At 48.9% G+C, this 25953-nt stretch overlaps 6 protein-coding genes across 6 annotated transcripts; 3 read left to right on the plus strand and 3 right to left on the minus strand.

Moving 5' to 3' along the window:
* Window positions 1-1479: 1479 nt before the first annotated feature.
* FPOAC1_008056 (uncharacterized protein) lies at window positions 1480-3484 on the plus strand (the record flags this gene model as incomplete). The annotated part of the gene is made up of 3 exons (XM_044852502.1): window positions 1480-2738; window positions 2946-3108; window positions 3425-3484. 3 exons carry the CDS (start codon window positions 1480-1482, stop codon window positions 3482-3484), a joined length of 1482 nt encoding a protein of 493 aa, XP_044705172.1.
* A 901-nt stretch (window positions 3485-4385) lies between these two features.
* On the plus strand, window positions 4386-5307 carry FPOAC1_008057 (uncharacterized protein; the record flags this gene model as incomplete). The annotated part of the gene is made up of 2 exons (XM_044852503.1): window positions 4386-4743; window positions 4796-5307. 2 exons carry the CDS (start codon window positions 4386-4388, stop codon window positions 5305-5307), a joined length of 870 nt encoding a protein of 289 aa, XP_044705173.1.
* A 717-nt stretch (window positions 5308-6024) lies between these two features.
* Window positions 6025-7540, minus strand: FPOAC1_008058 (uncharacterized protein; the record flags this gene model as incomplete). The annotated part of the gene is made up of 2 exons (XM_044852504.1): window positions 6025-6198; window positions 6257-7540. 2 exons carry the CDS (start codon window positions 7538-7540, stop codon window positions 6025-6027), a joined length of 1458 nt encoding a protein of 485 aa, XP_044705174.1.
* Window positions 7541-12006: 4466 nt separating this feature from the next.
* Window positions 12007-12972, minus strand: PRE3 (Proteasome subunit beta type-1; the record flags this gene model as incomplete). Its single annotated transcript, XM_044852505.1, has 6 exons — window positions 12007-12325; window positions 12388-12628; window positions 12681-12715; window positions 12765-12779; window positions 12836-12881; window positions 12939-12972. The coding sequence occupies 6 exons, from the start codon at window positions 12970-12972 to the stop codon at window positions 12007-12009; spliced, it is 690 nt and encodes a 229-aa protein (XP_044705175.1).
* Window positions 12973-13447: 475 nt separating this feature from the next.
* Window positions 13448-14119, minus strand: FPOAC1_008060 (uncharacterized protein; the record flags this gene model as incomplete). The annotated part of the gene is made up of 2 exons (XM_044852506.1): window positions 13448-13823; window positions 13881-14119. The coding sequence occupies 2 exons, from the start codon at window positions 14117-14119 to the stop codon at window positions 13448-13450; spliced, it is 615 nt and encodes a 204-aa protein (XP_044705176.1).
* A 7190-nt stretch (window positions 14120-21309) lies between these two features.
* Window positions 21310-24609, plus strand: FPOAC1_008061 (uncharacterized protein; the record flags this gene model as incomplete). Its single annotated transcript, XM_044852507.1, has 1 exon — window positions 21310-24609. The coding sequence occupies one exon, from the start codon at window positions 21310-21312 to the stop codon at window positions 24607-24609; it is 3300 nt and encodes a 1099-aa protein (XP_044705177.1).
* Between the last annotated feature and the right edge of the window lie 1344 nt (window positions 24610-25953).

The raw sequence follows: 25953 nt of genomic DNA on the forward strand, positions 1-25953 counted from the left end.
CATGAAATCCACAACAGCGATGACAGTGACAGCGACTTCGAAATGCATAACGCCGATGACAGCGACTATGAAATACAAGACAGCGACTGCGAAATGCAAAGCACCAACAATGAGGGCGACAAAAGCTTCGTTGAAGACGAAAAGATCGTTGGAGACGAAGACGAAGACGAAAACTTCGTTGCAGGTGAAGACCAAGGCGAAGACCAAGGCGAAGACGAAGACGAAGAACTCGTTGGAGAAGACGAAGAACTCGTTAAAGACAAAAACTACAATGATTGCCACGGTCATCAGTGTGAAAAGGTCTTTGAAGACAGAGAGTCCCTTTTGAAACACATCAAAGTCTGCGCTGCTTGTCCTTTCAAGTACGAACGGACAAGGAACGATCCAGAGGTTCAAATAACACCAGCATATACGTGTGAACATTGTGGTTCAAAGTATGTGTTGGAATCTTCCTTGCTCATGCACATCGAAGCCAAGCATGCAGAGCATAAACATGCTTGCTTGCATGAAGATTGCGAAGGAAGTACTGAGAAGTTTTCAGATTGGGCCCTGAATCTTCACGACAGCATCGAGCACGAAGGCCTCGAATGCGATTGCCCATTTCCATCCTGTACTTATCAAAACGGAGCGCAGCGTATAAGTAACCGACGAAAAAACTTGCTTATACACATATGTACACAGCATGCTATTTTCACCAGTTCTATACATTCACTTCTACAATTCAACGTTGAGGAGGTTTGCGGATATCGGTATATGACGGACTCTGCAACAACGTATATCAATGTCATCCAACACTTGGATATACCTTATCCCGATCTGTTATCAAACCCTGAGGATCGTCTTCGCGAAGAACTACCCAGGGGGCCGCGCCGAAGTTTAATACCAAACAGCTCACATATATATGAGAAGGTATAAAATCCGAAACGTTCCAGTGTATACAGCGACTAATTTATTCAGCTTTTGTCCCACGCGGTTTTCTTAAAGGAGGAAGACATCTTGTCCTACAATCTACAAAAACTTGGTAAGTTGAAGCCCCAAACATCATACCATCCACTTGCTCATCGGTCTTTAGCGCTGAGGCCCAATTACAACGGTTTTTTGCGCTATCGAGAAGGGATTAGATGCCCAGGGCCATATGAGGCCCTGAGTTGCCCGTCTGAGAAGACTGTGTCAATTGCCAACACGGTCGTCAAACATATCTCACTCAGAACTCCAGGTCTTTTTTATCAATCCCTTCTGAGCCTGCCCATGGTCTGTGAGACCTGCGGTGCTGTAAGGACATTGGTAAATTCCATGTACAATTCAGGACGGTGGAAGAAGCCTGGGAGTACACGTGAGATGTGCGAATCTCCTAGTTGTCAGGAACCAGCTGCGTTGGAGACACAACTGTGTACTGAACATGCACTGGAGCTGGTTGATAGATCTTCCCTCTTTACACCCGTGCGAAAGGCCGTGGAAGGCACACTGAGCAGACTATCGATGGCCGCAATACGTACACCAGGAGAGGCCTCTGAGTTCTTTTCCAATCCCCAAAGGGGCTACGATGGGATGACGGTCGAGGAGACTGAATTTCTTCGTGATCTGAAAGATCAAAAGGACGTTTACTTCACAGACACTGAAACTGCCGGCGACCTCCTCCTGCAAGTTTCGGTCGTCGATTCCAAGGGGGATGTCGTCTTTCAGGGGCATGTCAACCACGGCTGTGCGACAGTTGATCAAATCTGGGCTTTGGCTATGAAGTGCAACAACGGCGTACTACAGCATTTTGCACACTTTTCTTTGCAGAAGGCTTTTGGCCCGCCGTCCTCGAAGAAACCGCATGGCCATACTATGCAGTGGGTTGCAGAAGAATTCCTGAAGTTGAAAAAGCAGGCTCCTGGTATGAAGATTGCGGAGTGGTCACAGTACCCCTTCGATCAACATATCTATCGAAAGAACTTGAAACGAGCCTTGATTGATGACAGCATCCTTCCGCCCCCTTCAAACTGGTTCGGCCCAATGACGTGGTTTCGAAGAACACAACCGTCGCTGGCAGGGTATAGTCTTGGATACCTGGCTTGCCTCTATGCCCCATCGGATCTCGTCTGGAAGTGGCACGATGCTACCGCTGATTCCAAGATGCTATTTGACATTATGCTAACGCGGTCAAAGAAGCTCTTTGAAGGAGAGGTCACAGTATCGCCGCCGAGTATGTCAATTCAGCGTCTTTTCGAAGGCGCTGAATACAAAGATAAGGCGTCTTCCGCTGGAAACACCCGTTGGCTCAAACATGAGCAAGACATTTGCTTTCGATATGTCGAGGAGCAGCTGGATCGAGACAGTTCTATAGAGGTATGGGACCTCCTAACTGGAGCTAGTTACTTCCTCAACGGCAATGACTACTATCGAACCGCCCAAGCTATCGACGTTCGTCTACGTAAAGTCGTATCAGCATCGAAAGATCAGTCTCATCTGGCACATATCCTACCACATTACAAAGCCGCATTATCTTCACAGGTTTGGAAACACAGAACTATCTTGCGGCGTTTGGCTTCAAGACCGGAAGTGAAGGAAATGGCAGGCGAGATTGTCCAGAATCTTTACAGTCAACGCAGCTCGATAGCCTCGACTACGAGCAAGCAATTCTGGGATGAATTCCGACGCCGTGCACACGAACGTGTTGAAGCATACCCAGGTCTAACCAAGCAAGATGTCGATCTTGCGTTGCTGGTGGTACAAAACCGTCAAGCAACGACCTCGTGCGTTGACTGCAATCGCGACGCGTCTGGCAATGAAAGATGCCACAAGTGTCGCGTGCTCAAAGCGAACAGAATCTGTATTGAATGCCAAAAACCTACAAATTCGATGGGCAATTTGTGTTCGCCATGCAAATCAAGGTTGCATCCTAAGACATCTAAGCCATGTGTTATTTGTGGGCGGGAAACGACGAATGGACAAGCTTGCAGCTTTCGCAAGTGCATGATTGCTCTGGCAGCTGCAAAGGCTCAAACCCGACAGCTCAAGCGTGCTCGACCAGGAGATCCTGAACAGGATGACCTGGCGGAAGATCAACAAGGCCCCGGGAAGCGACCGAGACTCTCGCTCTTCGAGGACAGCAAAACCTGTGCGGTTCCAGCATGTGAAAACCCCAGGGTGATTTCAAGAACCAAATGCCAATCCTGCTGCAATGCTGATGGGCGCACTCGCCGGGCAGAGAGTCGAGAAGCATATTCACAACTGTACGTCACATGCGTTGAAGAAGGGTGCGAAAATCTCAAGGCAACTGGGTGCACTCGCTGTACAGAATGTCACAAGGCCATCCAGCGAGTTTATCGGCAGAGACATAAGGAGAAGAAAAGACGCACTACTAAGGATCAACCCTCAGAAGAGCCCGAGCCTGAAGTTCCCGCCGAACGCACATGTGCGAATCCGAACTGTCAAATAGTCTTACTCCCCACGACGAGATTCTGGAGAGACTGTTGCTCAGGATGCTATTATTGGCTAAGGAGCCATCCTGGGGAGGACCGGTCAATGGAACGGTGTGAAAAGGACAGAAGGAAGATCGAAGATGATCGGCCCAGATTCGCAAACCGTGCATGCCAGGATTGTGGTATTCCTTTGCCCTCTGGATCAACTGTGGTTGGTGAGCGTTGCCCTACCTGTTATAGGGCGTTGCAAAATAGGAGGAACAAGGTGGTAAACCCCTGAGAATCTGAGAGGAGGGATAGATGGGTAACGTTGACAGAAACAGTCATTGAGATTATAGTCTAAAAAATATAGTGTACTCCATAAGAGAGGGTCTATCATTCTTGCAATAAGGCCTGTGCCATGCCCGTATACTATTACGTACAGAAGGCACTGCGTTGTTGTTGTCTTTGGAAGTAGAGTGTGCAACTATAGGATCTGACAACCAGATTACCAGCCAGGTAGGACAGGATAATGTGAACACGATAGAATGTTGATAGGAACAGTCTTTGGAAATATAGCCTAAAAACTACTACTAAAATTTTATGTTCTTTACTTTTCGACTTGATTAGCAGATTGGGATCGGGATATCTAGAAAATCTAGGCATAGATTGTCGTTGAAAGCAGGGGCTAAGTATGTTGTACCGTTTTGGGTCTGTGGCACATGTTCACATTGTTAGGTCGAAAGGGTAACAGAAAAGTCGATCCCTAAAGTTATAGACTACAAAAATAAATGACCTAAAGAGTTTGGTCTACGTAGCCTAAATTGACCTACTAATTTAGTCTCTTATGCTCCTAGCGGACAACTTTTCTGATACCCTCAGCAAGGCCTCTTGTTCACCAACTCCAAAACACCACAGTTGTTCTTTCACATGACCATCAGCATAAAAACATAAGCCATCTGTATATCTACAATTATCATCATTCTAATCGTTGCGAAAATGTCAGACTCAAACATCCCATCTGTTCCTCCGCCATGGACTCTCAAAGGCGACATCTATGCATTTCTCTTCTGGACGTCTCGCGCTCAAGCGGGCAACCTTCCCGATATGACATATTCCCCTCTCGAGGCAAACTCAAGCTTTGCTAAAGACCAGAAACCTCTTGGAGGTTTGAGTATGATGCAAATCATTAGATACACGGAGTCTCCCGTCGGGCCATACGATGAGCTTATCCTGGCACCGGGCATGTTTGGCTATGAGAAGGATGATGAGAATGGAAGAAGAGTGAAAGGAAAAGGTGTCAAGATCACGAGAATTTATGTCTCACAGAAACATACTTGCTATAACGGAAGGAAAAGTATGTTGACCTGAGTATTTCTTTGTGTCTTTTTGCTGATGCTGACGACCAGATTGGAATGTTCCCAAGCATGTCGCCGAGTTCATTTGGACCAACAACACGGACGGTTCGACAACCGTAAAAGTATATCCTAACGACACAGCTCCCACAGACCCGACTTCAGGCTTCTCTGAATCAGCAGTCCCTTCTTCCACTCCCTTCTTCCAAGCGACCTTCAAGCCCGTCGGGTACACGCCTTCGTTCCCGTTTCGAACATCATGGCTTAATTATCTTGGCTTTGACCCCACTCTTGTCTTTCCTCCGCTTCCTGAGGGGACCGGGAGCCAAGGCGAGCTCCCTGGCACTGATCGATGGTGCTCTATTGTTCCACATCAATCGAGCTCCAAGTGTAAGTTGGGTTGGTTTGATGTCGAACAGCATCGTGACGAAGAGGGGAACTCGACTGGTGAATATGAGAATTTCTGGCCTGGTTGGCGAAAATGGCAGATCGGCTTCAAGATGGGAGACGCAGTCATTGGTTTTGACCATCCAAAGACCTGGGAGTCTTCCAGATCGAGACTTTGAACGCTGAATCGCCTGCAGGTGGAGCCATGTAACTCTTTGTATGTAGCAAACACATTCATTGTCTGTCAGTCATTTCGAAACGGCGCAGGAGTTTGAGTTGCTAGTCATAACGGTGATATATAATTAAGCAAATGCTTCTTTACCAAAACACCCCCAACTCCGATGCGAGATGGGAATTAATGAGGGATCACAACTCCAATCTCCCAACCAACAGGTTACCTCCGTTGGCTCTCCGTATCCGTGTAAGAACTCCAGTCTACGCAAGAAACACAGATCCACTGAGCAGTCCACTGCTTGCCATCACGATCCGTACATCAAGTCATTAAACGTGTCCAATGCACTCGTACAAAGTGACCTCTTTTAACCAGCCCCAGGCATGGTTCTTCCAGGCCCCCATCCGTATCATCTCCTTCTGAATCTCATACATTGATCGGCGCACCTTTCCATAGCCATCAATGAGTCCAGAGTGGAAAACAGGCCAATCGATACATGTCGATTGCTGCTCTTGGCCTTCATATACCAGTAGTATGTAGCAAAGGCCAATCATTCCTCGATATATAATCCTGTGGTTGTTTCACGTTACATGGACGTCTTCGGTTGCCGTGTCACCGGGTTTGACTTAACAACGCCCGATAGCGCAGTTGGCCGACGTTTGCCATCGTGAACAGGCAGCTTGCAAGACACTGATCATGTCCAGCTCGTACCTCGTAGGTTCATTCACTCGGTACTCCCAGCACCTGCTTGCTTAGCTACCACTTCCCGGGCATAAAATTCGACCAACATGGTTGCGTACGCTTCCAGATCTTCCACTGGAACTGCGAGACGAAAGTCGTTGAGGAGAAGAAATTGGAGTTCAAGGTGATTTAATTCAACCAGTGGCAGTCCACCAACCTGCCCAATTGTTAGCATCTGATCGGCCATAAACAGGCTGCCCAACATAAATACATACCTTGGCATATCTCGAGTTGGTGTAAAAAACATCCGAGAAGAACTTGCTTGCACACGTCACGCCAGAGATGATGAGACGATGGATGTTGAAGCTATCAACAACAAAGTATGTTGCAGCAGCAATGGCAGGGTGTTCGGTAGGAGTGGCAGCCCCCTTGTTGTTGCTTGCACGGCTTTGTCGAGCTGAATCGGCCATCTCCTCATCATCGTCATCCGCAAGGTCTGAATCGCTCTCATCTGTGTCATTCATACCCTCGCCACGCATCGGAGTGTCTTGAGGTATCTTTGTGTTCGTTTGCTGCGCCTGCGACTGCCTTCGAATCTCTTCATTTTTTGTAACCATGTCGTTGACTCGCTCTGTCATGCGATCAAAATATACCAGAAGGCTAAGGAATACTTCGTAAGTGGTGGGGCAGTACTTGTGTATTCTCGACAGGTAGCTGAGGATAGTAATGGCAGGAACATTCTTGCCATGGAAGGCGAGAACAGAATGGTTCAAGGACGAGATCGAGCCACCGCTCGTGTCGCCGGATTGGTTGGCCTGCTGCTGGTGAGCAACATTGCGCTGCATCGCATCGTGCTGTAGATCGTTTGTGGTAGTGATCTTTGTTAATAGCGCAGCCACCATCTCGATAATGTCCCCTATGGGCATGCCACTGATTTCATACTTCATTTGCTGAAGAGGGGGGTCGTTTAGAATGCCGGATCCGCCATTGCCAGATAGCAGGTCGGCGCTTGCCAGACTCTGAATATGTGCTAAGTCACGTATATGTATAACTGTCTGCTCTGGCGGTTGCGAGGGTGCGCCAGAGAGAGGATAAGCTGGGTTGGATATTTGGAAATCGTCGGATGCGGGAGATGGTTGCTGGGCAGCAGGAGTATGTGAAACTGAGCCGGACCGCGTAGCGTGACCTAGGGGACCAGAGTCCCTCGCGTCAGATGCCATAGACGAGCTCTTTGCATCATCGGCATAAGCAGGGCCGGTAGCAGCAGCAGGCGATGAGGACGGAGGCGGGGAAGGGAAGCGTGAGGCTCCGCCGGTGGCCGACACGTGGGTGGTTTCGTGACCCGCTGACGCTGGAGTAGATGTAGACTCCAAGGTCGATACAGATACTGTTGCTGTCGCAGGTGACCACGTGGTAGAACTATGGTTGCTATTAAAGTCGACAAGCTCTGCTGTCCGCTGGGCTCGAGGAGTGGTGGAGTGTCGTGATCGGCTACCAGATCGATAGGATGAAGAAGAATCGTGTGAGTGGTGGTGTTGAAGGGAGGGGTTGGCAATCATGTTATGAGGATATGAGGTGGTGTCTGAAATGAAGTCGCCGATCACAGCTGCCATAACATCGCTATCGGGCGAGAGGTCGGGGTGTATGTAATTATTAATTTGGGCGGAGGGGTATCGTGTGTTGTCGCTGGTCTCGCAGAGAGTAGGTTGGTAACGTAGAGCAATATCGTAAGCAGGCAAGTATACTGCGGGAGAGGACAAAAACAAATTATTAGTCGTCAAGATCACAGACAGATAGCAATGTTGCAGGCAGTTAATATCGCTTGGCAGGGCATATGAGGTGTGTAGAAAGGGTTGAGGGTAAAATGGAGGCGATGACGATGCCAGTAGCCAAGACAAGCAAGCAAGTTGAGGAAATCGAAAAGAATCAAGTCAAATGGAGGGGACAGAGTAAGGTAGAGGAGGGGAGAGGATCGGGCCGGTGGGGACGCCTGGAGTCAGAACAAGGACAAGCCCGACAGATGCTGGAGATTTTAGAGGCTGAGCGAGCAGTCACTGGGGCCAGTGAGGGGAGTCAAGGTCAGGCTGACTGACTAGCAACAGGCTTCGTCCAGTAGGTGTTTAGGCGTTAACACTGGACTGGACTGGAATCCATGCGACAAGACTCGCCCCTCACCAGCCCTCGTGGGCGAGCCAGCGGATACCGTGTGGTCGAGGCAGCTGGCGACCGGGTGGATGGTGGGGTCAAGTCCGCGCTGCGCCGATTCATTCTCCCCGACAAAATCTCGGAAGCGACTCAGTGATGCATCTCTTGAACCTAATTGGCGCATCCTTGTTCATCAAGTCAGGGTCCTGAGGTCTTTTTTCCCTCTTCTTTTTCTGGACTATTCGAGAGTGCCCCAATGCGATCCGTGTCCTCAGTTTCGTCTCTAGAATCCGTTCAAGAGAAGGGAATTCCTGTTGAGTGGGGTGTAAGGTGTCATTCGTCGTCGATCATCCCCTGTGGAAGAGGGTTCATCCTCAACTATTCGTCGTCATTCAAGACAGAAAACATGGTTTGCGCTCATTGCAAAACTCCATATAGACGTTTGAAGATGTAGTCAGAGGGGCCAATACGGATATCGAATTGCCACACCAAGTCCACACCAAGTGTCGTTGCACAGAGCGGACTGATGCGTTCACTGTCGACCATGGTAATTGATGTGGCGTTGTAGATTTGCATCCGTCCTGATAAGAGCACAGGCCGACGACGTCACCACCCCTGCCAGCAACATGTGCAGCCCATAGAGACTCAAAGGTGTTTGGGTGGCTGGTTTGGTCCCTGACAGTCTTCATCTCCAGCCGTCCTGCTGTCCGCTTCTTTGCGACAGGTCCCGTCCGTCGTTGGGTTTCGTCCATGTTTCACAGGCTGAATGCGACGCTCGTGTGTTGAACAGTGACGATGTATGTGATACGTAAGGGCAAGTTGTAGATTAAGGCACTCGTGACACCAGGCACATAAAACATATGAAGAGTGAAGCAAACAAATTGCACTTACCGAGGACCGGACAAATTAAAGGTAGATTTCGATTAAGCAGGACAAAGCGCTGAGAAAACAGATGACGCAACAATATTAAGAGAGCTACGCGCAAGGTTCGACAGAGCGGGATATGATGTGGTATGGCTGATTCATGAGGTAGGTGTAAGATGCTTGTTGAAGAGCCGCCGAATTTGATAGGGAGAGATTAAGTTAAAGGTAACAGCTAGCAACTGATGGGCAATGATTGGCTGCTTTTGGTAATGTTGAAGCGTGATCTCAAGGCCAAGAATCAACAGGTTGCGCGTATTCCGGCGAAGACGAAGGCGACGGAGACGGCGAGATGCGGCCAATGGAGCAGAGGGTACAGGCTGGAGATAGTCGAGGGTTCCTCTGATCAGCGCCGTTGGAAAACAAACACAAGATCGCCTGATGTTTGATGTCTGAGAGGATGTAGGAACTACAGTGATGTGTTGAGTATCCGTGCTCTGATCTTTATTAGGTGTACGGATAAGAAACTAGGAATCGTTCGAGGTTTGACAGCATATCTGATCGGGAGGCAGTTGACTCTAGGGAATAGTGGGCAATAGCAGCGGCGCAGAAATGTTGAAAAGAGACGCGCAAGCGAACGCCTGAGGTTTGGACGAACACAACGGCAAATCTTGGCCCAAACGTAGCCAAGTCGAACCGAGTCCAGGGAAGAGGTACGGCAGCGAATTGAATGACACGGCTCTGAGGGATGTTTTGGCTCGGTCGACCAAAATAGCTTGGCCCAGATAATCGTATGGTCCGTTCACTGGGGCTGGTCTGGATCTGAATCTTCCTAGCGTAGGGGTCTCTCTCCAGACCAAGTCAGGCGAGTGGCTGTTGATAATGGCTCGAGCTCTCAATGGTGGAGTTGGGATGGAGACAAGTTGATCATCAACACAATCATGTGTACTATGTATTAACGTCTCAGGGTTTGTCAGGGCTTAGTGAACAGATGTATATAAAAGAAAGGTCAACGTGGAGTCTGTATGCTTAATTGATGGGGAAGTAAAAATTCGTCCATGTTACTTTTCATAGGTAGTCTCCGACGAGGGAGGTGTTGTCTGGATCACTCCTGTTCCCCACTAACATGCCCGAGTGTTAGGGAAGGATCTCACCACTTGTTTCCTTCCCATGTTGATCGGTTCGCTTAGGCAGGCATGATACATTGTGTCCTCCTGGGTCATTTGTTTAAACCACACCTTCCCAAACAGATATTAGTTGTTTGTAGATCAGGGGTTTGGCAACTACCTACCTAGAGATCAAACCTGCTGCTATCTGTATCAAGGCTCCTGTGAGAAAACAGAAGTGACAGATAGATACCTTAATAACAAATGCTGCACAATAGTCGCATTCTCTCAACAGTTTATTCCATAACAATGCTACGAATAGTTGATTATAGCCACCGCCGGCCCCTCCCTACGTTCTAGAACCAATGATTCGAAGCACGTGGGCACGTTTCTCCAAGGTGACAGTTGTAGATCGCTTGTGTTTGAGTACCTATGCGTGTAAACCATAGGTTTATTAAAACTCAAAACTGCACACAGAAATTGACATCTAAAACGCTTAACAAAACGTTTCAAACGGCTTCTGTTAAGCCTATCGCAACACCATGATCCCTTATGGCATAACCCTCAGGGTTCAGAAAAATTGGCTGCTGGAAGCATAAGGAACGAAATTAATAGGTCACTTTTTGCTCCTTGGACTATAGCTCTTAGACTACTTATTTTTATAACCTAAGACTTAGAAGGTCTTTTTTTGCTACCCACTAGATAACGTACCTGACTGGTTAGCTGGTGTAAGTGCAACTCAGTTTCAGTATCATCACAATTATATGTAGCCTCGATATGTGTTTCGAAGAGCCCATCAATATGTCTCTTGGTAATGGATAAGTTCTCGAAAGATGAGTGGAGAGTAAGATAATCACTGCCGGCTATCTGCAAGTTCACCATTTCAACCACGGTCTGCACAGCTCGCCACTGACGCAAGGAACTCAACTGCCATCACAGAGTGCGTGGTTTAAATCACAAGACGACTACTGTGCCTCCCATGCAACACCTATACTCTATTTCGTCGTGCCACCACCTGCGCTATTTCCTGCTTGTAAAAAGCCGATATCGGGTACAGCCTATTTCAAGTTGTAGTCTAATGCAGGGCCATCGACAATATCACATGGAACTATTCCCAACCCCGGAACCTTTGAAGATGTTCGTTTAAGCGAGCGACAACCTTCCCTGCCTCCTCATGTATGTACACGTGCTTCATTCACAACTTCGTTCCTTGTGGTGTTGTTCGAAGCACGGATACGAAACTTGAATCACGTATTGCGGCGGTCAAGCAAAGACTGAATCGTTAGATAAGGCCCAATTACCTTATCCTCTATTACGTGCCTGGGGAGCCTATATTTTTCGAGCACATGGCACTTGTCCTTATCAGATCCAACGCCCTCCATCACGAGATACCTATAACGTAGGTCTCTCATTTGTTATTATCCACTCTACGACAAGTCCGGAGACACCAACTCAATTATATTTGCAAGCCGCGTTCGAGGAAAAGCGGTGAACAATTATGTAGCCGCCTCAACTCATATGCATGTTATTGTGCACGATAATCAAATTGGGTGTTTCGTATTGACAACCTAATTCCGGATTCACATTTACTCGGGCTCAAGCTCAAGCCCGAGTTATCAAGTTGACACAAGCATCACATCCTTGGCAGGCTGCTGGGTAGCAGAAAAGTTAGCTGCCCAAGTCTGAGGACATAAAAATAAGTAGTCTAACAAACATAGTCTTAGGAGCATAAAGTGACCTACTAATTTCGTCTGCTATAAGCTTCTAGAGGTCAACTTTTCAGTTCATTTGTCATCAAGATTACTAATAGTGTTGAATTTATTTTCTTTATTCAGGCGCCCACTGTCATGGCGAGTCTACTAATGCTATGTCATTATTCCCCTCCCTCATCATGTCCTGTTCAACAAGGACCATTACTCATGCCGCACAGCGTAGTCGGTGTCAGGGAGGTACAGGTGTCGGTCTGCTCCTTCCTTGGTGAGAACAACCATACGAATAACACCACCGGAGCTGCCATCCCACTTGATGGCCTCCCTCAAAGCTCCCTTGACGAAGTTGACCGCATCGTCCTTCTCCATGCCCTCTCGCCAGTTGGCGTCACAGTAGCCGTAGATGTAAGTCGATCCGGATCCACCAATGGCATACGCCTGCTTGTGGAGAGAACCACCCAGAGGAATGGAGTAGACTTGACCACCGAATCGCTCATCCCAACCAGCAATAATCAGACCGGCACTACAGAAGGCGGTTAGTAATCAATATAATATGGAGGTCAAACTTGTAGTGTTGGGACATACGATAGGCGGTCCTTGTTGGCGTAGCAAATCTCCTGGAAGATTGACGCAGCGGTCTGTGTCATGGGAGGCTTTCCGTTGGTCATGGCGAACAGTCCAAGTTGGTATTGAACAATATCGGCGACAGCCTGAGTATCGGCAGCTGAACCGGATCGGCAGCACCAAATGGTGTCGTGTACTCTCGTCAATTTGTCTGTCACTCGGTTTGCGATGTAGGCACCGGTCGTTGTTCGTGAATCCGCACCTAGAGGGCAGGGGTTATTAGCTGCATCTCCATTGGGGACGATGATATATACCCAGAATGACACCATCCTTGAAAGTAACTGCCATACTAATGAACTGTTAGGCCATGTCGTTTGCATCATCAATGAGTTACGTACATCGACGTTCCCAAGCTATAGACTCGTTAGTAAGCTGCACAAGACCATGAGAAACACATTTCAATACTCACTTAACCTCTCCCTTCTTGAGACGATCCATATCTACATGGATACCGTCTAGCGACACTGTAAGCTTCCATGTCGATAGCTATGACGAAAGGGTTCCTAACGCACCCTCATTCAACACTCCAGCGTTGCCAAATTCCATTATGCCGATCTTTTTGATAATTTGTTCAAAGTTGTAGGAAGAAGGGGCAATCGGTCGGTCAAACGTCGTGAGTCGTAATGTTTCGTTGTTGTTGGTCTTTGCTTGGGGAGGAAGACTGTAGCTTAACTGAAGCTCAGGAAGGCAGCTCTGAACGCGCAGCCGCCATGGCTAGTTATCTCCACGTGATTGTGCACGTGATCTGGACTCAATAGAACAAGACATCCATACCTACAATAAAATAGGTACCTAGGTAGCTTATTCAAATTCATGACCCGAGTTATTCGCTATTACTAGAACGATTCATTCTTGAACTCTCTAAATGTATGTTTATAGGCACGCAGTTCTATCATTAAGCAATTCGAGTTGCAGCACGCTATGTATGAACAGACCGGTCCAGCCGGAACCAGTATATGCGGGTTTCTTTCCTGTCCAGATTACTCGTGCATCATCGATATCTGATTTATAGACAAGTATTCTAGTGTTTGTGCAGCTCTTGATCAGGCCCCTCACCTGCGACACCCTCAACGCCCTCCTTCTTATCCTTATCACCACAGCCACAATCGTAGAAGTCTCCGATATTCTCACAATCGAACAGAGGCTTATGTACCCTCTCGTTGACGATATTATGAGCAAAGCACAGCCAACCAGCGGCTGCGTTGCGACTGCTTGTCTGGGGAGGGTATTGGGCAAGCAGCTGTCGGAAATGCTCCGCACACTGGCCGCAAGGATAAAGTCGGGCGAAGAGGTGCATAAAAGTCTCGAGTGCCATACGATCCTCCTTGGTCGGTTTATCGGGGAATCGAGCCATCATTGTGTGGAGGAACTTCCACGTCGCGTGGCCGAGCTCAGCTCTGGTAGAAGGTGTGTTAGTGGCACGTTGTATGTAGGTTTAAACTCAAACAACATACTTTAATGTCGCGTTTTCAAGCTTAGGTGCAATAGACTCGCCCTGGAGGAGACCCGCAGGCATAGCGTTGAGGTCGGCCACGAACTCAGATCGAGAAGCTTCTTTCAGGGGCAATTCAACGTCATTTTGAAGTTTGGGAAGAAGGACACTGCGTGTAGGACCAGAGAAGAAATAAGACAATGTGAAAAAGACTCCTAGGACCAGTATAAAGGTCAAAGTTAAGTGCTGTCGACGGGCCATGGTTGTAGCGTTGGTTTGTAAAAGAGTGAGATGGAGGTCAGTCCTCCGTTTGTAGTTGATGGCTCATGATAGAGTAGATAAATTCCAGCTTGACCTGTATGGAACGAGGTGCTAACCTCTAAGCCCACTAGCCAAATTCAGCACAAGACCCTGCGTGTCCTGACGCAGTGGGGGAACAACTGAATTCACACGAATCATATATGAGGACACATAAAGTGGCATGAGGTGGGGCCGGCCGTCGCCAGATCGGATGCCGGTTGAGATGGGTGGATCCCCGAACATCTGACGTTTGACAATTAAGTATCGTATAAATGAGTTCATGTATTAAGTTCGTAACTTGAAGTTTGGTCTGTGTTGTTAGTGCTCTGAGTTTGGGCCATAAGCTCAGCTAAGTACCAAACTAGTATTGAACACGAGCAAAAAGAAGTGCCCAAAGTAATAGTAAAGAATGCGTATCCATCCACATCTCAACGTATGCCATTGAGATGTTTGTTTTTAATGGTGAGATCTATCGAAACATAAACAAGAACCCACTTCTCTGTCTGCATAGACGAAACAAATAAACACATGCGACCCGGTGAGTAGGAGTTAGTTATTCGTTGTTACATAGACACAAAGAGATGATGTCTGGATCCTAATGCTGCTACCCTATACAATGAATGCTAATACATACAACTCTCAAATGGTCACCTCGATTCATATCACTCGATAACAATACCAAGTCTAGTCTTACACTGTGATTATGATGGCATCATTTCTGGTATACCAACTGAGCCATCCCGTCATTAGCAATCTATTCACTAGATACACAAAGAACACTTCAGTGCCTAAACCTGCTTCCGACTAACAATACTGCTTCCGACAACTCACGTCTCATGCGCTGCAAATTCACAGGCGATATATCGAAATACCCGATATCCATAATTCACAGTTCAAGGTACACGCACACCAAAAGCTTGACACAAAATATTCTCTCGATAATTCCCATGAGTGAGTGATAAGGCAGGGCCCTTGCTCTGACATAAGAGAAAGGAAACACTGAATTTATGACAGAGACAAAAACAGACTGTTGTAAAGAGTGATTCGAAATAAGGTCGTGGTCAAATTCCCGTTACCATCAAGCTATGTCCTCAACGACTTTCTGTAGTAGGAATAGTCTGGTAAAGAGAGACAAAGCTATGTAGTAACACCAACACCATCTCTATTGAAGAAGAAATTTGAATAGAGCCACATATTACTACTGCATCATGGATCCTTGACTTGGAGACCAGCCGTGCAGAACTATTTACAAGCCCCGTCAGTGTATGTGACGTTAGGCACTATAGTAAATAGCCCGGTCATCTCGCCACTTTGAAGTAAAGGAGGAACAAAGGATGATATGTCTTGGTTTGCAAGGCATTCCAATCAAGATAGCAGGGACTGTCAGAGACAGACGTTCGCGTTTTTAAACCAAGACAGCCATAACGAAGATGGCAACGCTGGCATGCCAACCGAATGGACAGCTGTGAGGGCACAGATGAAGTCGGAGAGACATATGTTCGGACATCAAAACAATAAAGCTCCCTCGCAGAATTAGTGCCTACAAGAAGTGAGACAAGATACAGCCGTAGTGAGAGGCTGAGATTTCAACCTCCCCTCTCCATGGGTCTAGCCTTGTAGACCGAGCATCACGACTGACAACAAAGAAAGTGCCACAACTAGCGAGGACAAAGAAGTCAGGATATCATAGTTCTCGGACTGACCGAACGAGACAGTCACGCTTTGAGGAAACAGATTAGATTGACACTTGTCACAAGACATGCTTTTCGTCCCGAGCCTACTAGACCGGTTGAGAATAACGTATTCCAAGCTCAGCTGGCAATCAAGTCTAGAAGTTTCGTTCTGTCGGTTTAGAAAGGTAATAATAGCTCACCCGTAAGCGTGACGAGCCGTTGGCAGCCTCGTCTCAGGGGACTCTGCTGTTCCTCTAGCTTGGACCAGCCGAATCGGAGGGATAATCGCTGAGAGATGATTCCGAGTCACCTGTCCCTCAAATGTTTCTCAGTAGGTCACTCGTTTCGTTTCAGACAGAGTCACTTGTAAGCATGGATAAGAAGACGCCAAGCCAAGTGGGCTGGTAAGGGAATGTGTTGACCAAAACAAGCCAGAAATCTCTTTTGGATCTGTTTCCAAGAGCGGTAGGTAGCGACGGCATGCCATGGTCTGTGTGCAGTAGTGATGATGGTGTAGGCGCGCGGGCATTTTTGGATAGTAGTAGAGTAGTTGCCGTTTGCACAGCCGATTTAGTTGAGAAAGTTATAATAAGACGAAGTACAGCGTAGTTTCCACTGAACCACAAAACAGCTGGATTAGTTGTGACCAGCAAGGTGCTATGGAGACTTGGTGAGATTAAACGCGCCTTTGTAGGCTCTTGGCAACGAAACCATCACGATCAGCAGAAGCGAACCTTGCCGAAGTCGGGTAGGAAGAAACGGTAGAAACAAACGAAGCGGATATCTTGACGAGAACATGAATCGAACAACTGGTGTTGAGATGGCGTCAAATGATCAAATTACCAATACGGCAGCTGTCCTGGGGGACCTCGGGGGGTCAGAAAACATGAGACCCGCCTCCACCAAAATTCGCTGTTAAACCACTGGTTCACGTCTCATGTTTTTCGACACCTCCTAGGGGGATTACAGGGGAGGGCCTGTTAGATTGGGACCAAATTAGGTCATGGTCATCCTAATTTGGCGAGAATCCCCCTGGACTGTGATTCCTCTTGTCAGGAGCCTAAAATCGTTCGCTACATTTTTGACGAAGCCAGAACGGCCGCTATTGATACTGGCTGCTTCAGGTGAGTTCAGATGGTGAGTCCATGCATGATTCGCGAGTCCAGTCAGTCAAAGTGACGATGATTGTGTAAGTGGCTGTGCAGTTTTGGGTAGGGCGAAAGGAATGTGTATGGAAACAATCTCCGTTCCATTGTTATGCACTGACTATATGATGGCGGGGCACCAAAAATACCTACTATAATGCATTCATAGTATAACGGGCGTATCTATTGTATTCTATGAATAGGTAGGTAGGTAGGGAAACACACGCGGAGACGGCTCATGCGGGTCGACGGAAGACTAACAACAGCCGAGTAACACCCAAGAAAGGGAGAAGATGTGACGGTAGCAACAAGAAACAGAAGCAAAATGCACAGACGGCATCATGGTAACAATGGTGTCTGCACGTAAGATTGGATGTGATGATAAGTATGTAGGGATGAACAGAGTAAAGTAGGAATGGCAACGGATGCTGATAACCTCCATGACAATGTCCTCGAGGTCCACCAGGCATGCCCCAAACGTTAACAAGGAAGGATCTCGGAGTCATCTGTAGATCATTTATGGTGACAGGAAAATTGAGATGAAATCCATGGTCATACCGATCCAATCGTGGAATAATTCTTACACATCGCTACGACGACACGAGAAAACCATGTGCAGAGTTTGTTAGCTGAGACATTTAATAGAGGAAATATTTACTGACTGACGCGCAATCTCGGGGACAGTTTGACCAACCGAAGCGCTGTATTTCTGTCCATTTTCAAGCGCCCACGTGGAGTTAGAGAATTCGCTGCTCTGGATTGAAGCCAGCCACGCCCTGTACTCATCTATGTACTCGAGTGAGTCTGGGGATGAACACGAACAATTCTTCTTGTTATCTTGAACGCTGTCTTACCCATCACGGCCCTGTCAAGCCACCATTGTACTCTGCTGCAATGTCATTTCGCTTGCAGTTCAGAGGCCTTGGAAGCGAAAGACATGGCTCACCAAACTGTCATCTATCAGATCAACGCATGCATGTGTTTCCTTTTTCTTCAATCAAAGCCGTGATCGTCAATCAACCTCATCAACTTGATTCCTGCCGAGTCGGACCCGCAGCAAACAAGGGAGACTGGCCCAGATACGGTATTACTGTTCGCATGCCACGGACCGGCCAGGAACAGGGTCATTATAATTAAAGGCTTGAGTTCAAGTGGCGCCGCCTAGACCAAGCTAGGTGCAGCTAAGTCTTTCCCAGCGGGTCTTTTCATCTTGTCACCAAGGTGCAATTGGTGTCTCCCCTGCGCTCGACTCCATAGCAGTTTGGTTCCTGGATCATGGCGCTATCCATGCTGCCATGCCACGGGGTGGCCCTCTTAGGCTGTCGACTAACTCGTAGTAGACTAGGGACAGGGAGCTTTGCCAAGGGTCTACCAGTCGGGAGCCTACTGATTGTGGTTAGCAGTTTCTACATGATCGGTACTACACAGTACCTTGATTCACAGGAGAACTGACGCAATCTGGGAGTATCGTTGAAAAGACAAGTTTGTATCGCCTCAATCTGCCAGTCGCGTGTGAAACCGCTCTGGGCAGTTGCATCACCGCTCCCATGCACTCTCGTTCATCTTTCAGAGTCTTTCGTTGGCTTATCAAGAAGCCACTGTCAAGTATTGTTGCACACCAGCCACGCATTGGATCTCCGGTTTAACGGGAGGGACCTTGTTCTTATTTCATGGAGGTATGAACTACCGAAGACGGTCGATACGGCGTGTAAGTGCTAAGCGAAAGCATCTATCTTGGATTGATTCTTCTCAACTCCATCTCATCGCCATGGTCACATTGACCCCTTTTGAAGACTCTGGACCAAGACGGCGACTAGTATCATTACAGAGTACTCTGTATGTACATAGATATACCGATATACTTTTTGCTTGCTACCTGGTAAGTTGTAACTAACTTACAATTTGACTTTTACACACGGAGCAGCTTCCCGTAGTTCGGAACGTCCCCGGTTACAAAAAGAAGGAGAAGAAAAAAATCTGGAGTTGTAAAACGTGCACACGCAAGCTGCTTCCATAATTTAATTATGCAAGATGGATTAGATGGGCGAGAGCGCGTCAGCTTATGGGGACATGAGTTGTTCAAGATGGAGCTAGGCTTTGCTGAGCGTCGAAAACCCAATCTCTCCAATCATATGTATGACGCTATCTCAGGGCACCCTTACATAGTGGTCTTTACACCCATTCACAACTCGCACAACTCGTCATCCCCTCGGCACCACAGAATTGATTCACATTCCACAAGCTTTGAACTTGACTCCCCCCCCGGCACAAAAGAGACACGACCAGTGTTTTGGGACTCGACGCTACGACATGGTCTGTTAACGCCGCTGAATATTGCTACAGCTGCCGCTACAGCTGCTACAGCATAGCCTCGATGGCATGGTATGCCATGTCCCTGACCGACTCTGCTTTTGTTATGTACCTTGATGCCGCACCATCGCATGGCATGGCTCACCAACATACCGGTTCATTACTGTTACATACGGCGCGCTTGCATCAATTTTCATTATTGAGTGAGGCACGAAGACTCTGCTGCATGCCGCTTATTCACAAATTATCTACTGAACTATTGATTGATTGACTGACTGTGCCATGCCCTGGCATCGACACCGTCTGCAAAGAATGCAGTAGTCATCGTCGCAACAAAGCAATCTCAGCCACACCCTGGCTCTTAGTTCACGGACGCAACGCAACGCAAACCCCCCTTCTCTTCAGTGCGCAATTTCAGTTCTAGCGATTGTGCTGGCAGTTCGCTCTCCGTGCTGCTCAATTGAGTTAGACAGCCCACCATTATGGCCAATAACCTGGACAGGTTCTCCCTAATGACCTTGGAACCCTGGGGCTTGAGAGGGGTTAGCCTGACTTTTGGCGCCGCTGGCCGTTACCGTCGCGAATCATTTCAACGGGTACGATAAACGGCCAAGGGCGCTCACGAACGCAGCCTCTGTGAGGAATACGGTTTGGAGGCAAGATTAGATCCCGAGAGATTGCAACAATGCGTGAAGAAGGCGTTGAAGCATTCCCCGAGGTGACGCTGTACCGTGCAGCACATTTCTCCAGCCGACAGAACATCGTGTGTCTTGCTGAGCGCTATACTTTGAAACAAGCTCTTTGGTACATTGCTTGGCCTTGCCACTGTCACGGCATTGGTTGTACCTGTCGCCCTCGCTGCGAGTACCCATCACCCATACAAGCTCAAGCTCCAGGGGTGGTGTGGATGTCATCTCCATTTTCTTTGTTCACCCGTCACCGTCGTCTCCCCAGGCCAGGTCCACCTGAAAATGCGAGTTGAGCTCGGGAGCACGAAGCCGTCCAGTGTGTCCAGCGACATTGGCGCTGGAAAAATAGGTTGGGTGTTGCACAGATGGACATGTATCCGCTCGCCAGCCAAGTTGAGTTAGGTGCATCTCAGTTCAGTTCAAGTTCAGGGCACACTTTGACTCTCATTCAGGTCCACATCAACATCCATGCTTGGGTCACACCCCCTTGATCCCCGTCCCCTTGTCCCTGTCGTGTTTCCATGCCCTTCCCATCTCCCCATTCCCATTCGCCTTCATTCCTTCCTTCCATTGCTGTTGGCCCTGTCGCTGTCCCTTCTTTTCTCCAGTCGAGCCTTTTCTTACATCTAGTACTTACATACTCTTTATTCTCCTTCCCGTTCTCTCGTTTCTCTCTCTCCACATCGACATCTCCTCCAACGACAAGCATCAAAGGCGTCGTCGTCCTCTATTCGATTCTCGACAGCGCTTCTGCGTCTGAAAACCGATCCCTCGCGAGACCCGTTTACGACTTACCCTCCTTTACTCACCCCGAGTCTCGCTACCAGTAGGACCTCAGGAGGTTCTCGCAATTCGATAAGCAAATGTCGACGACACGATTGACTTAATCTCACCGTTAATCAACTCGACTGTCCGTCAAGACATCGAACCCAAACCGAGGAAAGCCGTTGCGGATCATTATTGAACGACACGCGCCTGTTTCGAATCATTGACGATATTTCGTCTGTCACTCTTTTGAATTGTTTTTGAATCGCATATACATACGCTCTACGCAAACTATATGTGAGTCCTGATTCTATATACGACTTGGTCGCCATGGCTATCAACAGTGGGACGGATTGATGGAATGAAGATAACTGTTGATGGCCAACAACCGCGTTGTCCACATCCTGAATAACTACTAACATGGGTGGAAGATCACACTCGTTGACATTCGTCAAGTACATTCGCTGCAACCCAACCCTGACAGTGAGTTAGACGACATTGATGACAACCGCACCCATCTGACAACAGGTCCAGTATACACCCGAACATATTAATTACCAACACCAAAAATGCACGCCAAGTCCTTCGTCCTGGCTCTGGCTCTCGCCTCTTCATCTGTTGTCGAAGCCAACCGACCGCGCATTTACTACCCCCGACAAGTTAAGAGAGAAGTCGTAAACAATGCCGCCGCCGCCCCTGCAGTGCCAGAAAACAAGGTTGTTCCCGACCTCGAGAAGCGCGACCCTCAAAATTCATTCCTTGATCGCCTCTTCAACAACAACAACAACGATGACACGGCTTCCAATGGAGATAAGGAGAGTGGTATCAACTTCGATCCTACTATCCCTCTAGGCTTCAAACGCCCTGGCCCCAGTGCCAGCGCTCTACCGTCTGTTGTTCTCCAACCCACAACGACAAGCATGGCCATTGAGGAACCCCAGACAACCGAACCCGCCGAAGCTACCGATGCTCTTGCCGAATCCGATACAGGCATTCTCCTTGCACCCAGCGGTATTGTCACCAGCAAGACCGCCGTCAAGTCTACCAAGCCAGCCAAAACATCGGCTGCCGAGCCCAAGGAAGAAACTGAAGCTGTCCCAGTCGAGACCGAGACCGTTGTTCAAACCGAGGAGCCTGTTGTCACCACCGAGCCCCCTAAAGAGGAGACCCAACCTGCGGCAACAACAGCACCGGCTGTCAAGCAGCCCGAGTCTGTGAACACCCCCAAGGAAAAGCCTGTCGAGTCCAAGACTGAGGAACCTGCTCCTGTCGAGACTACGGAACCCGCTGAGCAACCCGCCAGCACTCCCAGCAACAAGCCAGCCGTCTCGACAACCAAGAAGGGTCTCCTTGACCCCGTCGAGACTCTCTTGTCTTCCGTCCTTCCTGTCCCTGCTGAGTCTAAGACCACGCAGCCTAAGTCCGTGAACACCGAGACTAGCAAGCCCAAGGAGGAGACCCAGCCTGCTCCCGTTGAGACCAGCAAACCAAAGGAGGAGACTCAGCCTGCCCCTGTTCAGACAGAGTCTGTTCAACCAGCTGACAGCGAGACCAAGAGCCCCTCAGTTGAGAAGCCTGCACCTACAACCAAGGAAGGCTTGCTTGATCCCGTTGAGACACTCTTGTCTTCAGTTCTCCCTGTTCCTGCTGACAGCGAGACTAAGGATCCTCAGCCTGATCAGACCGAGTCCGAGCCTCTGCCAGAGGAGACTGGAACTCCCACGAAGCAGCCCCAGCAACAGGAAAGCAAGCCTCAGACTGAGGGCCAGACTCTTCCCACCGTGAGCCCTCCAAGTGATGAGCCTACTGCTGCCCCTGGCACTGCTCAAACATCTAAGGATGGTCTGTTGGATCCTGTTGAAACCCTTCTCAGCTCTCTCCTCCCTGTTGACCCATCCGAGGTTAAGACCACATCGCCTGAGGAAACTTCAGCTCCTGATACTCTCCCTGCCGAGGCTCAGCCTACATCCGCTGCTGGTGAAGAGACTGGCTCTGAGCAAACTGTCTCTGGAGCTCCTGTGACTGATCCCGAGACCACTGGCCTACCTGATATCATCCCCACCAGCATCCTTCCTGAGCCCACGCTTCCAATTGATGAGACCGATATTCTGCCTATCCCTACAGATATTACTGACGCTACCTCTATTTTGCCCGAGCCTTCAAGCCCCGTCACTGTGTCTCCTGTCATACCAACCACGCTTGCTCCTGAGGAATCCCAGAGTGAATCTCCCGATGTTACATCGTTCATTGATCCCAACACCAAGCTTATTGATCCCACTGAGTCGCCCAATGTTACCATCCCTGATGCGACCTCCGGTGTTGGTTCTCAACCCGTTGAGACTGAGCTTCCTCTACCCACCACTGAGCCTTTCAACGGTACCGAGACCCAGCCTGCTAATGGCACTGAGACCCAGCCTGCTGCCACTGGCGAGCCTGAGACTACTGGCGCTCCCGAGCCCACCGAGGATGTGACAGAGGCCCCTACCGTTGCTCCCACAGCCACCGGCGCTGCCTCTGAGGAGCCCACTGGAAACGCAACTGAGCCTGCTACTGAGCCTATTGATACCGCTACTGGCTCAGCTCCTACTGAGCTCCCTGCTACTCAAACTGGTGATGAAACCAATGGCACTGCTACCGATGAGCCCACGAGCCCTGCCACTGAGGAGCCTACTAGTCCTGCCACTGGAATTGAAACTGAGAGCGCACCTGTTGCAACCGATGGTGAAGAGACTTCCGCGGCTGTCCCGACTGTCTCTGAGGTGCAGCCTACAATCCAGCCCACCTCTCAGCCTCCTGTCGAAACTGAGACCCAACCCGAGCCTATTCCTACTACCCTGGTCCCCACCGCTGCCGATCCCATCACCAGCATCCGACCTACTGCTACTCTTACCAACACCAACAACTGGCTGCCTACCACTATCATGTTCGAGCCTACCTCTGTTCCCGTTGCTCCCACTCAGGCCACTGAGACTTCGACATCTACCGGCCTCCCAGCCAACATTCCCCGCGTCATCCTGCCCAACGACCCTAACAAGCCTATCCCCGAGGGCTCTCGTGCCATTCAAATCGGTTTCCTCTTCCCGTTCAACTACAAGTTCCTCGCCCGTAACACTGTTGCGGCTGCCCAGCTCTTCAAATACCTCCCTAAGGGTCTTGCTGATGCTGGTGGTTTCAGCAAGGACCGTATTCTGATCGAGAAGATTGTTCCTATGGATACTCAGTCTCAATGGGGTTACATCACTGCTCTGGCCAAGATTCACTACCCTGAGAACATGCTTGATAGTCTTCAGGCTGATCTGATGACACCCAACTCTCTTCTGTATAACAACGACCTTGAGATCGTTCGCAACCTGACCTCTGTCATCAACAACAAGATCGATATCTTTGGCAACACCGACAATGGTGCCAGCTCTGACAGTGGCGATTCGGATGACAGCGGTAGCGGCGGCAATGATGGTTTCGGTAACAGTGGCGAGGGTGACAAGACGGCTAAGCAGAAGGCTACTACTGCTGGTATTGCTGTCGGCGCTGTCGGACTTAGTGTCATGTATGGTGCTGCCATGTTCCTGGTTGCCCGCCGATACAAGCGCAAGAAGCAACTGGGTCATCGCCGAGCCAGCTCCATTGGCAGCAGCCAGCGATCTTCCGAGATGCAGTACAATGGCAACGGCAGCCCTGCTCTCATGGGCGGCGCACTTATGAGCCGTGATTTCTCCAACTACGGTGCTCAGGGTCCCCAGGGTGAAGCACCAGCTCGACCTGGTGGCCGTGACAGCCATGGCAGTGGACGTAGTGGCATGGGTAACTCTGCCCGCACAGCTTTCATCTCCGCTCCCGTAGCTGCCGAGAATTCTCTTGGATGGAACTGATTAAGCTGATGCCCAAACATTTAACAACCACAAAAAATTATACCTTTTCACCAGTGCACCATTTTTCTTTTTTAAAACTTCGATACCCTTCAGGTGGATTGTGACGACCACACCTACCAACCACTACGACGCGGTGATCAGCATACCACTACGAAAACCGTTCCGCATGAGCCCTTAACTCGAAACGTTCATTTACCATGCCCTTCCTTCATCATGTTGAGACGACGATGCGATATGCGCCTTGCTCTTCATTATAGACTTACTGGCCGGTGGGCTTCTCAGCCCAGCCCGGTCCTACATCATTTTCCCTTACGCCTGACGCCTCCCAAGGGGTAGAGCCCCCATGTACCTTTTACTCATTCCCTCGGCTCCATCCTGGCGACCTGGCCCATCCTTTATATTAATGCCTTTACTATTTCTTTTCTCTTGTCATTGTTTATTGTATCTTGTCGTGGAGGAATTGGACTGGTGGTATGTAAGAAGAGGTGGGAGGGGATGGCAAGGGATAAGTGAAAAAGTGAAAAGCTTGGCTATCTAGACAGGCGTTTTGGGGCAGGACAAGACACAAGACGGTGGAAGAACGGGTTCTGGGTGGCAGGATACATGTCAGCCTGTATATTTGGAGGACTATGTTTGGTGTCCTCGCTTTATGGCTTGTATACCCTCATCTTTTGGGAGCAGAGTGACGTTGGTGGTGCTTTTTCAGACTTTTCAAGACATTAGAAACCAAACAAATTCAATTAAAAAGACAATGGATACTCGTGAATACAGTGTCTCTGCAAGTTCATCTGCACTCATGTTAATGCTCTTATCACTTGAGGCTACAAGCTCATTTGGTTCGCTGCCATACGAACTATTTCCTGAGTTTCGCAATGTGACAGGTTTGTTCAGTTGACGGAGTTCTTGCCAACTTGGTGTGTTCAGTGGTTACATTGAAGTCTTGATAAGGCTGATGTGCCGAGTCCCATTGCATTGCGAGCGCGGGCTTGACCGAGATGATTACCTGCATGCTGTGAAGCCCCTTGTTTGTGATCTTCCTTGAATAGATGGGGTGACTCTTGGCTGCACCTATGTGATAGCGTACATAGTACTGATTTAGTCTTCTTTGACCAACAACATGCAATAGCCTACAAAAACTCAGTCAGCACGTTCAGCTATGCTGAGACATGTGCAACGGGGTTTCCCGCAGAGTAATTTCCCCTGCATTAGACCTTGATGGTTGACGCGCTATGGCGACGGCGCCAACGGTGCGGCGCTCGGAGACTGGGGGCTAGAGACAGGGGCTGATTTCAAGTCTTGGGACACACACTCGTTCATTGGAATAGGCCCTATGAAAGTTGTTGT

This window comes from Fusarium poae, chromosome 3 (genome assembly GCF_019609905.1).
Source record: "Fusarium poae strain DAOMC 252244 chromosome 3, whole genome shotgun sequence".
NCBI lineage: Eukaryota > Fungi > Ascomycota > Sordariomycetes > Hypocreales > Nectriaceae > Fusarium > Fusarium poae.